The sequence below is a fragment of the Hyperolius riggenbachi genome, chromosome 12 (assembly GCF_040937935.1).
Source record: "Hyperolius riggenbachi isolate aHypRig1 chromosome 12, aHypRig1.pri, whole genome shotgun sequence".
NCBI classification, from domain to species: Eukaryota; Metazoa; Chordata; class Amphibia; order Anura; family Hyperoliidae; genus Hyperolius; species Hyperolius riggenbachi.
The window spans coordinates 26660162-26672498 of NC_090657.1; the positions used below are offsets into that span (position 1 = coordinate 26660162).

At 44.1% G+C, this 12337-nt stretch overlaps 1 protein-coding gene across 2 annotated transcripts in view; it reads right to left on the bottom strand.

The window, feature by feature from the left end:
• Window positions 1-887: 887 nt before the first annotated feature.
• Window positions 888-12337, bottom strand: part of MYO1D (myosin ID) — a 297886-nt gene continuing 286436 nt past the window's right edge. For both annotated transcript variants that reach the window (XM_068262768.1, XM_068262767.1), the window contains exon 23: window positions 888-1304. In XM_068262768.1, the coding sequence (XP_068118869.1) occupies window positions 1148-1304 (157 nt within the window). In that variant the 3' untranslated portion in view covers window positions 888-1147. The remainder of the gene's footprint in view (window positions 1305-12337) is intronic.

A 12337-nucleotide genomic window follows, 5' to 3' on the forward strand; every position in this document is an offset into this window, starting at 1 on the left:
TGCACCCACATACATATTTTATTAAATAATTACATTATATTACATTTAAAATTAGCTGTTTATCTCCAACATTAAAAATAACGCAAATAAATTTTTTAATAAAAAAAAAATGAAAAAAAATTACAATTAAAAACAACAAAAACAACAAATAGTTACCTAAGGGTCTGAACTTTTTGAATATGCATGTCAAGAGAGATTATTATATTTTTTTAAATTATAAGCTTGTAAATAGTGATGGACGTGAAGTGAAAAAATGCACCTTTATTTTTAAATAAAATATTGGCACCATACTTTGTGATAGGGACATCATTTAAACGGTGTAATAACCGTGACAAATAAAATACATGAGTTTTAATTACAGTAGCATGTATTGGTTTCAAACTATAATGGCCAAAATCTGCGAAATAATGATTTTTTTTTTCCATTTCTTTCTTAATCTTCCTGTTAAAATGGATTTAGAAAAAAATAATTCTTAGCAAAATGTACTACCCAAAGAAAGCCTAATTAATGGCGGAAAAAACAAGATATGGATCAATTAATTGTGATAAGTAGTGATAACGTTATTGGCGAAAGAAAGGGAGGTGAAAGTTGCTCGGATGCATAAGGTGAACAGCACTGTAGGCTGAAGTGGTTAAATACTATGGGCAGACTGTGCAGGTAAACCCTTCTACTACATGGAGGTGGTAAAATTGGTCAGTGATTGGCCAATCATAATTGAAGGGGTGTACCAGGCTTTAGCCTATGACCTTTCAGATCACCCTTTCGTGTGTTATAAATACGCAGGTCATGCTGTATGTTTTCCTGCAACAAGGAAATGGGAAAAAATGAACATTAGAAAGGTGGAAATAGATATGAAATAGAAGAGAAAATCACACAGACACTCAAAATATATCAAATTCACAATTAGGAATCTTATGTGTTTATTTTTTAATTATGTCTCAAGAACTAAATCTTGTAAAACTGATAAGACAATTATATAAAGAAACCTAAAAGATAGGCAGTTAATAAAATTGTGCAGTACAGTCAAACTGTTAAAATGCACCCCTTTCAGGACTGAAGACAATTTGAGGGAACCAGTCCCCATTATACTCAGTTGAATAAGCCACAGAGATACTCAGTATCGCTGTATGGTTTAGGCACGCACCAATTAATTGGCTGGCACGCTCAGGGTAAAACCAGAACGGCTCTTGTTAAAGTGAGGCTGTGATTGGTTGATTTTGGTTTCCACGGTGATGGAACAGGATTTGCCATGTTGGTTGCACTGCACAGGGTGTGCCACGGTTACCTGGAGGCGTCTTCTCTCACTGCAGGGATAGAAGAGACATTTCATGTCAAAAGAATCATACGGTTTAAACACTCCTTACTATAAAAACTGTCTTAGGTTGCGTTTTCACAAATTTTAAGGTTTTAAGGCTTGACAGTTCAAAAACATGTCTTGCTTTCTAACCATGTATCTGGAACTTTTCTTAAAATGAACCTCCGGACTAAAAATCGACTCAACAGCACTGAAAAGACTTTGGCCTCGATTCATAAAAGTTCTGTCGGTAAGGTAACGTCGAGCGGGGAAACACCGCTGTCGGTATTTCCGCCTTCAGGGAGGTAATTCATAAAAATGTTGCTACTTGTGACAGGCGTGCGGAGATATTCCGCTGTAGGCAGGCGTTAGGCTGTCGGGAGACATGCGGAAACAGGAGAAGCAGGCGGAATCCCTCTGTGCGGTGTTCTCTCTGCAGCTGCTTGGGAGGTCTGTCCCATTCACTGCACTGTATTCCGCACGCTTCTCGCCACATCAGAGGTAGCGGTAATACCCGTCCGCATACCGCTACCTCTAATCTTTATGAATTGACTACTTGTTACTTTTGCTATGATAATCACCGCGCAAGGCGGTGATTTATCACTCTGCTCGCGAATGTCGGCTTTTCATGCGGAAAAAGCCTTTATGAATAAAGATTTTGCTGTGTGGTCGGTAAAGTGAGCCGTTTTCAGCATTTCCGAATGCGGGAATGCTTTATGAATCGAGGCCTTTGTGTTTCTTTAACAGTTTCACAGCATCAGAACTTACCGTATATACTCGCATATAAGCCGACCCGCATATAAGCCGACCCCCCAACTTTTCCCTGAAAAAACAGGGAAAAATGATTGACCCCCATATAAGCCGGGGGTAGGAAATGCTGGATTGGTGCAGCCCCCCAGTGTGTCCCAATATAGCTAGTATAGTGCCCAGTATAGGTAGGTAGTGTCCAGTATAGCTAGTATAGTGCCCAGTATAGCTAGTAAAGTGCCCAGTATAGCTAGTAAAGTGCCCAGTATAGCCAGTATAGTGCCCAGTATAGGTAGGTAGTGCCTCAGTTTAGCTAGTATAGTGCCCAGTTTAGCTAGTATAGTGCCCCAGTATGGCTAGTAAAGTGCCCAGTTTAGTTAGTATAGTGCCCAGTTTAGCCAGTATAGTGCCCAGTTTAGCTAGTATAGTGCCCAGTTTAGCTAGTATAGTGCCCAGTTTAGCCAGTATAGTGCCCAGTTTAGCCAGTATAGTGCCCAGTTTAGCTAGTATAGTGCCCCAGTTTAGCTAGTAAAGTGCCCAGTTTAGCCAGTATAGTGCCCAGTTTAGCTAGTATAGTGCCCCAGTATGGCTAGTAAAGTGCCCAGTTTAGCCAGTATAGTGCCCAGTTTAGCTAGTATAGTGCCCAGTTTAGCCAGTATAGTGCCCAGTTTAGCCAGTATAGTGCCCAGTTTAGCTAGTATAGTGCCCAGTTTAGCTAGTATAGTGCCCAGTTTAGCGAGTATAGTGCCCAGCATAGGTGGGTAGTGCTCCCCCCCCTCCCCCCGCGGCCGCCGCTGCTATTTTACCTTCTTAGACAGCGGCCGCTTCCTAATCCGCGTTCCTCTTCTTTCTCAGAGTGTCAGTGTTTCACAGCAGCGCGCCGGGCGCTGCTGCTGTGACGATGCAGGGGGCAGGAAATAGCGCGGCTCCCTATAACGGCGATCTGTATCGCCGTTACCAAGGGAACCGCTCTTTCCTGCCCCCTGCATCGTCACAGCAGCAGCGCCCGGCGCGCTGCTGTGATACACTGACACTCTGAGAAAGAAGAGGAACGCGGATTAGGAAGCGGCCGCTGTCTAAGAAGGTAAAATAGCAGCGGCGGCCGCGGGGGGAGCGGGGCGCGGACCACCCGACCACCCACCACTAGACCACCAGGGAAGACTCGCATACAAGCCGACCCCCCAACTTTTGACCCCCTTTTTGGGGGTCAAAAATTCGGCTTGTATGCGAGTATATACGGTAGTTTCTCTTATACAAGCCTCATTTTTAGCTGCACAGAAAAAAACTTCCCGGGCTTTTTTCCCCTGATGCTGTGCAAAGCATGATGGGATTTCTGATTTTGTTGTTCTCGTTCTGCTGTTTTGGTGCAATTTTTTTTTACATTCTGAATTTGACATTTGAAGCCTAGCGTGTGCAGCTGGGAGGGGTGATCAGCACACAGGACAGCTGGAACTATGTCTCATGCTCCCTGTCACCTCCTTTCAACCAAAAAGATGGCTGCCCCCATGACAAAGATGGCAGCCCCCATGAATCACAAATATTTGCCTGTTCTTTTAAAACAGGGTGGGTAAGAGATTATATTACCTACCTATTCTAATTAACATAACTAATGTAACTTAATGACAGTATGTTTGTTTAGGCTGAAGTTCCTCTTTAAATTGCCATTATGTGAAGCTTAAATGCAATAAGAAAAGTACAGTACAGGCACGTAGTAAGAACACCAGACTATCGTAAAGTGATGCTTAGGAGTACTGCTGCGGCCATGCTCAGATGGGGGAGGGGTCTAACGTAGGTAACGAGCACAGAGCGCCTAGCCGGGGCACGAGAGCAGCTGACAGGCAGTGAATTCACCGCCTCCAGCTGCTCATATGAAAGAGGCCTTACCTTCATTTAGGCACTTCCACAGCACCAATGTAAGTCTGCACAGGGAGCTTGAACTGGGCACTAGAGCTGGTCAATGAGCTGCAAATAATTTTGTCTTGAATGCAAATGTTATGCAATTTGTACACAGCTTGGAATTGGGCCAGTTGTCAGGAAGTGCATTTGACTGGGTCAATTCCCAGCTGCAGAGTGGTTTCCAGGTTCTGGCACACATAAAGCGAGCCTAAACTGCCTCTAATTAGCCTCCCACTCCAGGTTTGCTTTAGGGCAGGGGTCTCAAACTCAATTTACCTGGGGGGCCGCAGGAGGCAAAGTCAGGATGAGGCTGGGCCGCATAAGGAATTTCACAATCGCGGCGCATCGCCGCCTCTGCCCGCCCCTCTCACTCTTCCTTCACAGAGAGGGGCGGGGAGAGGTGGCGATCCGTGCAGCGATTGACGTCGGGAGGGGCAGAGCTGAAGCTGAAAGCTCTGCCCCTTCCAGGAAATGTCGTCGGATTGCCCCCCGGGCGATTTGGGGGCTCTGCAGCCCTCGTTTAGCGGCGGGGATGCGGCGGATTACTTGGGAGCACTGAAGCGAACTATAAGGAAGCTTTTGCCGGCGAGGGCCACAAAATATTGTATCGAGGGCCGCAAATGGCCCGCGGGCTGCGAGTTTGAGACCCCTGCTTTAGGGGATAGGGTTGGGTGACGTAAGACTTAATACTAAGGCTAGTTTCACACTAAAGCATTGCATAACGTAACTACAAACCACATTTGCGGTGGTATGTGATGTAACATACACAAAGAAGCAACTTGTGGTAGAGGGTGCAGTTAAGGTTAGGTATTAGCAAGGACAAGGGGATATTAGATTGAATGGAAAATAAGTTGTTTAACTATCAGTGATACACTTTACTGATATTCTAATTATTGCCCTGAGTTGACACCAATGATATACTTATACTGGGGGGTGCGCACTATCTGGTTATTATGGAAGGGGGGGGGGGGCACTGACTGACCATCTATTATGGGGAGGAACTCACTGGCCATTTATTATGGGGGGAGCACTCACTGCTACACACCTACAACTACACAATCTAAGAATTTAAGTCCAGATCCAATTTTTTTTCTTTATCCTTTTGCACTTTACATACAGTCAGGTGAGATCATGCCCCTGCTTCTCATGTGCCCTAGTGTTTTTTGTTATTTAAACTTTTACTTATGCAGCTCCTAGCAGTGGCGTAGCTATGGGCCCCAGTGCGAGTTTTACATTGGGCCCCCCTAAGCACTCTATGTTTAACACTTGATATGGTGCAACAAAACTTGCCAAGGCCATCCACAGTATAATGCTAGGTACACACCATATGATTTTCTGTTAGATTTACCTGCCAGATATATAATTTCCAACATGTTGGAAGTTATCTAACTATCTACCTGCCTAGCAATTAGGCATTGTTCTACTCAGCAGGAGATAACCAGAAGACAATGCACCAGGGATAATGACCAGTCTCTACCAGTACTTTACAGAAAATAATCTAACAGAAAATTTTATAGTGTGTACTAGGCACAATCTACACGATCCGATTCTATTTACGATCCGATTAAATCCGTCATGTCCGATCGGGATTCAATTCGATTTGCCATTGCAAAACAATGGCAAATCGAATCCCGATCGGACATGTCTGATGTAATCGAATTGTAAATAGAATTGTATTGTGTAGATGGGGTTATAGAGATGCAAGAAGGGGATGGGGAACAGTTTGTTAATGATTATTACAATTCAAAGCATCTATAAAAGTGTTTAGTACCAGCACAGGACTAATATGTAATGGGCCAATGGGCCCCGATGCGGTCACTACCTCCGCAACCCCTATTGCTATGCCACTGGCTCCTAGGGACAGGCCAGTGTAGGTAGGTGTGGAAGGGGGGGGGGGGGGGGAGAGTGATACCTGCACGCGGTGCCCCCTGCTAGTCACAAGATCTATGATTGTGTGCGACTGAGGTCTCTCTCCTGTCTATGGCTTCCCTTTTCAGCTCTTGCTGGATTTGGTACTGCAGACACAGGTGCACGTTTTGCATCTTTTTATTTGCGGATTGGCTGTCTGTGGACCCAATTGAAAGGCAAGTGCTGTCTTGGAGTATGCATTTGTTTCCTGTGTTTGGCACTTTTACATACAGTCAGATGAGATCAGGTCACTGTTCAAAAGAACTATGCCACTTGCTGCAAGAAACCTTGCAATTAAGAAAAGGGAAATAGTTTCGCAATGTTTGTGTCAGCGGTAGAAAATGCTTATTCATTAGCTGTGCCCAGCCAGCACCAAATTACCTGACCTACATACATAAACTGGTCCTCTTTAGAATACAGACGACACAGACAGCAGTAGAAGCAGTCAGGACACTTACTTTGTGTAATATCCTGTAGCAGTAAATGGCAGTGGGCAAGCTGAGTAATCAGTAAACAAATGGGAAATGAGGGTCAAGCGGAAGATCACAAGGAAGTGCTGTGTATGTCAGCTCTTTCCTAACTTACCATTGATCTTCCCTCCTCTTTACACAGAATTTCCATCAATACCTTCCAGTGGACTGACAATCCTCTAAAGAAGGGCTAGTGCACACCAAAATCACTATTGCAATAGCTAGTGCTTAGCGATTTTGTGAATAGATTTTCAGAGCAATTTTTGAATAAATGAGCGTTTTTGATCATTCATTCAAGTGGAATTGCTCCAAAATTTGCTACATGCAGTGCGTTTGCGATTTTAGAAAAATAGTTTTTCAGTAGCGAAGCACTTTTCAAAGCACTGGCGATCTGAAAAGCGCTCTCAAGCGCGTGTGCACCATCCCTCAAGCACTTCTTAAAGCACTGGCTATCTGAAAAGCGCTCTCAAGCGCGTGTTTACCATCCCTCATAAATGTCAAAGAGGTCCTAACTGCCACTAATAAGTACACCACACCAAAAATGTACAGGGAACTCTAGGTGAGAGACACATGGAGGCCAACATTTTTTTTTAAACAATGCACATTTCCTGGCTATACTACTGTTCCACTGCCTCCAATACTTGTAGCCATAGACCTTGAACAAGCATGCAGATCATGCAGGAGAACAGAGACGCCAAAAAGATAAAAGGAAGCTAAATGAGCTTAAAAACCAAATTCTTGGTAAATAGAGGAGGTAGTGGTGGACTTGCCTCCTCCAAGTAGACACATAACGACTGTAGTAAAGACAGTCAATATATTTTATTTATGAACTCCAAATATGCAACGCGTTTCGCAGGTTTGATCCCGCTTCATCAGGCAATAACAACGGAGCAATAGCATATGTGGTCAGCAGAAGAGCATGCAGATCAGATCATCTTGACAAAACCACTGCATAGCAAACAATGGCTTCCTCACAAGACTTCTGACATGCCACTGGTCACTTGCCAGTCTTAAAAAGTAACCTTTAAAAATACCTCTTCATCCAAATACTGAGTGTTACCTAGGGCATTTTTCTGTGGTTACTAAGGTTTTTTTTCAGTCACTGCCACGAGTGAGTGTCTTCTAGTTGCACTGTAATGCACCTGAATGGCAGCATTCTTAACGAAACAGTTGTGGTTTTCAGTTTTGATTTAAACGTGTCCAGGGTTGGAGCTGTCTTGATTAAGTTTGGAAAGGCATTCCGTGGGGTAGGGGCAGCATGACAAAAAGCTCTGACTCCAAAGGTTTTTTAGCTGGGGGTGGTCAAGTTATTGGATCCTTTTGATCTGAGGTTTTGGGAGGTGTGACACAGTTACAATAAGACCTTCAGGTATCCAGGGCCTAGGTAGTGTAGGGATTGGAATGTTACAATGCCTCACTCTCGCATCCAGGACTTCTCATGAAGTCCCAAGCCTGTGCCAAGCCTGGAAATTTCAAAACATACCCTCTAAACACACCTTTTTAGACACGCTTAAAAATTACTACAGTTACAATTTAAATCTCACTGCCTCATCTGCTAACCCCTTTGTCTACTCCCCAGGGTCTCAACCCCAATACCCTCTAGATTGTAAGCTCACAAGGGCAGGGACCTCCCCCTTTTGTTTCCCGTTTCTGTGCAATTTATCTAATGAACATCTAGCAGTATTGGTGACGTTATTCACACCACACATCAATTGTTTGTATCGGTACTTGTGTCACTGGTTGTCCTGATTGGACAGTATGTTGAACTGTTCATGTATATATGCTCCCCATTATTGTATGTTTTGCAGGTTGTACAGAGCTAAGTAATATGTTGGCGCGCTATAAATAAAAATAATTGCTGTCAGCCGCCAATGTGAAAGAGCTCAGGAGCTATGGGCCTGTAATGAATAGCAGTGATCAGCTCAGAGCGTAACGAACGTCACTATACTTTATTAGATGTAATATACAAGTGATTGGTGCGCACGTTATACAAAAATAGTACCGTAGCACTATAGAGGAAATAACCTCCCAATGGCGAGGGCCCACTGGTGGGAGCGAGATCAGACAGTGAAGGTCGGCAACAGTACGGACAGATTAAGGTACAGAATCACTAGGCAGAATCAGAGTAAGTGTTCAGGCAAAAGTCAGCAACAGATCAGATTGGCAGAGGTACAGAATCGTAAGGCAAAGAAGAGTCGGGAACAGGCAAGGAGTCAAAACAAGTAATCAATACAATATAAATATATTTCCTAGTCTAGTGTGAAATCCCCGGGGTCCTGCCGGATCAAAGCACACAAGGATCTGACTAAGGTCTGAGCGCTAGCACTGAAGTATTCGCAACAACAGACAGTGAGCTACTGACATCCCCAGGTTTAAATACAGACAGGGGATTCCAAACATCCCGCCTGGAACACTTCCACCAATCAGCAAGGAGATGCAGCAGCCAGATGTCAGCTGACCGGCAGGTCAGCCGACCAGTCTCCTGAACCCATAAAGGTGCTGCCGCTCCATGCGCGAGCGTGCTGACCTCTGCTGATGCGCTGCCGAGAGACCAGTCCTCCCTGAGCCAGCGCGAGATGACTGCGAAGATGCGGCAGCAGTCGCTGTGACGTCAGACCCGGAAGCGGCGCTCGCGCTGCAGTCCGCAGCGGGGGTAAGACCGCTACTCCTAACAGGGCCCCAGTGCAAGTTTTACCCCCCCCCCCCCCCCAGCACTCTAAAAATAATGTATTCGGCACGCCAAAACCTCCCAAGAACAGGTGCAAGAAGGGGATGGGGAACAGTTTGTTCATGGTTATCACTATTCAAGGCATCTATAGAAGTGATTATTACATGCACAGTACCAATAGAGAGCCAAAACTGTGATTGAGGGAGGGCCCCTCTGGGCCAAGGGCACTGGTGCAGTCACAACCTCTGTATCTCCTATTGCTACACCACTGGAAAGAGCCCTAACCCAGCGCTGCTTTTATCTTGCACTATCCCACTAGGCGCACACTACCACCTTATGTTCAGCTTACCAACACCCTTTACTTCTAATTTAACCCCTTTTACAGAAAGAGCTGTATTATTACGGTTTGTTCACATAAACTGAATGCATCTACATAGCTTTGATGGTTTTAACATAATAAGATAGTGGCACTATATGAAGATAGTGGCACTGTATGAAAGACAACTACAGTAACGGCATACGGTTTTGAGTAGATAGTCACCAAATAAATACACATCCATTATTTACTTTCAACAGCTGTTCATCCATATGAGAATTCCTATATTTACTCAACTCTTACTAAGAGGCATTTAAGTGCACGGTAAGTCTAGCTAATTAAATATTAATCTTGACAATTAAAAAAAGGAGTTGCCCTTTATTATATTATTATTGAAAATACTGACATCATGGACGCACGAAGCAAACAATGCTTATGAATATAGAACATATAAAGCGGTACAAGGAAAACAATGCTTACGAATATAGAGCATACACAGAGTTTTCCATAAAGTGGCAATTGCCGGAAAACTGTGCAGAGTGTTGAAGGGGTTGTGTGACTATCACTTGTGTCCAACAGGGAACACTGGGGAATACCTCTATGTTAACCATTACCGTCTGCTGAGCATCTCACATATTAGGAAAGTGAGAGAGAGTGAGAATGCAACCCAATGGCAGAACAGGGAAAAAGGAGGGAGGCACAGAGCGACTGAAAGTGGGGAGAGCACTGTGAAAAGAGGAAGGGGGAGGGAGGCACAGCTAGAAAGGACTTGGACAGCTGCCTGATGCTGACCATGTTTTCTTCAGAGCTCATTAAATCCTTCATAGTCATCACCGAACTATTCAGATGCTGAGGCTGTTGCCATGGAAATCAATGAACTCTCATTTCTAACCCATCATTCCAGAAGACGAAGGATCAGTGAACGGCGGAGGAGGATTGGAAGCGAAAATAATACATGCAGAAAATGTTGCCATGTATTCTACCATGCCAATTGTGGTTTATGAATTATAGGTTACAGGAAGAGCATGATATTTAAAAATTCAGGTTTTATGAAGCTGCTCAATGCAGTAGATGATTTTTTGCACTGAAGGGAGAAGGAATTGGAGGATGCCAGATTTATTTCATTTTAACCAATGCAAATTGCCTGGCATCCTTCTGATCCTCTGCCTCTACTGTTAGCCATAGACCCTGAACAAGCTTGTAAATCAGAGGTTTGGCTTAACGTGAACCAGAGACGAAGCACCCTCATGTAATTTACCATATATATCAATAGGAACATGAAAATAAACACCTACTCTGCTCTTTGTTTCATCCTTCTCTGCTCAGAATGCCTGTTAACAGCTCTGATAAGAATCCCCGACTGAGCATTCAGTCTAGCTTTCACCGGAATGATTATAGCTGAGTCAGTCTTCTGTGATGTCTTTTCAAGCCCAAGCCTGCCCCCTTGTGGCTCTGCATTCCTGCTATGTATCCTCTTAGCAGGAAAGTAGAGCTAGGAGGGAGCGGGCTTGGGCTTGAAAAGACATCACAGAAGACTGACTCAACTATAATCATTCGGGGAAAAGCTAGACTGAGTGCTCAGTCGGGCATTCTTATCAGAGCTGATAACCGGCAGATTTAGCATAGAAGAATGAAACGAAGAGCAGAGTAGGTGTTTACTGTCATGTTCCAATTGATATATATGGTAAATTACATGAGGGTGCTTCGTCTCTAAGTTTGACTGGATTGGTCACATGCTTGTTTCAGGTGTGTGATTCAGACACCACTGAAAATGATGGGGACAGCCAGGCAACTGGTATTACAGTGGAACCTTGGTTTGCAAGCATAATTCGTTCTGGAAACATGCTGGTAATCCAAAGCACTCTTAACATAGCAAAGCGAATTTGCCCATAAGGATTAATGTAAACTCAAGTGATTCGTTCCACAATCCAAAAACAGTCATAGAAAAATATTTAATACAAAGTGCAGTACTGTATATAAAAAAAATGTAAATAAGACTTTCACTATAACAGAATCATTGCTATCTGGTGGCTCTCCCCCAAACTTTTTTTTGTGGCTTTAAAGAGAACCCGAGGTGGGTTTGAAGAATATTATCTGCATACAGAGGCTGGATCTGCCTATACAGCCCAGCCTCTGTTGCTATCCCAAACCCCCCTAAGCTCCCCCTGCACTCTGCAATCCCTCATAAATCACAGCCACGGTGCTGACACACAGCTTGTCAGAGCTGGTTGTGTTTATCTGTATAGTGTCAGTCTGCTGCTCTCCCCTCCTCCTGCAGAACACCAGTCCCCGCCTGCATCCCTTCCCTCCCTGCTGATTGGAGGGAAAGGACGGGGGCAGGGACTAGAGCTATGCAGGAGGAGGGGGAGCAGCTGAGACTGACACTACAGATGTAAACACAGCCTCACTACATGGCTGTGATTTATGAGGGATTGCAGAGTGCAGGGGGACCTTAGTGGGGTTTGGGATAGCAACAGAGGCTGGGCTGTATAGGCAGATCCAGCCTCTGTATGCAGATAACATTCTTTAAACACACCTCGGGTTCTCTTTAACAAGAAATGTATCCAGTGACAATTGCTTTTGCCTACTTTTGCGGATTTCATAGAAATGTGACATTGTACAGTCCCTACACTCAGAGTAAGTACAATCCTGCAGCATCAAAGGGAGAAAAACTATCAGCTCAGTTGTGATGATGTGACACTTGTAAATTTTTTTTTGCTTGTATAGCAAGACATTGCTTGTATATCAAATCAAAATTTCACAAAACGTTTTGCTTGTATAGCAAAGCGCTCTCAATCCAAGGTTTTACTGTATTTAAAAGAAAATAAATATGCCAGCGTCCAGTGGGGTAGCTAAGGAGCTGTGCGCCCCGATGCAAGTTTTACATTGGGGCCCCCCATGCACTCAATACATAACAATTGATATGGCGCACCAAAACCTGCCAATGGCAACTACAGTGTCAGAGGTGCAAGAAGGGGATGGGGAACAGTTTGTTAATGATTACTACTATTCAAAGTATCTATAGAAGTCATTATCAT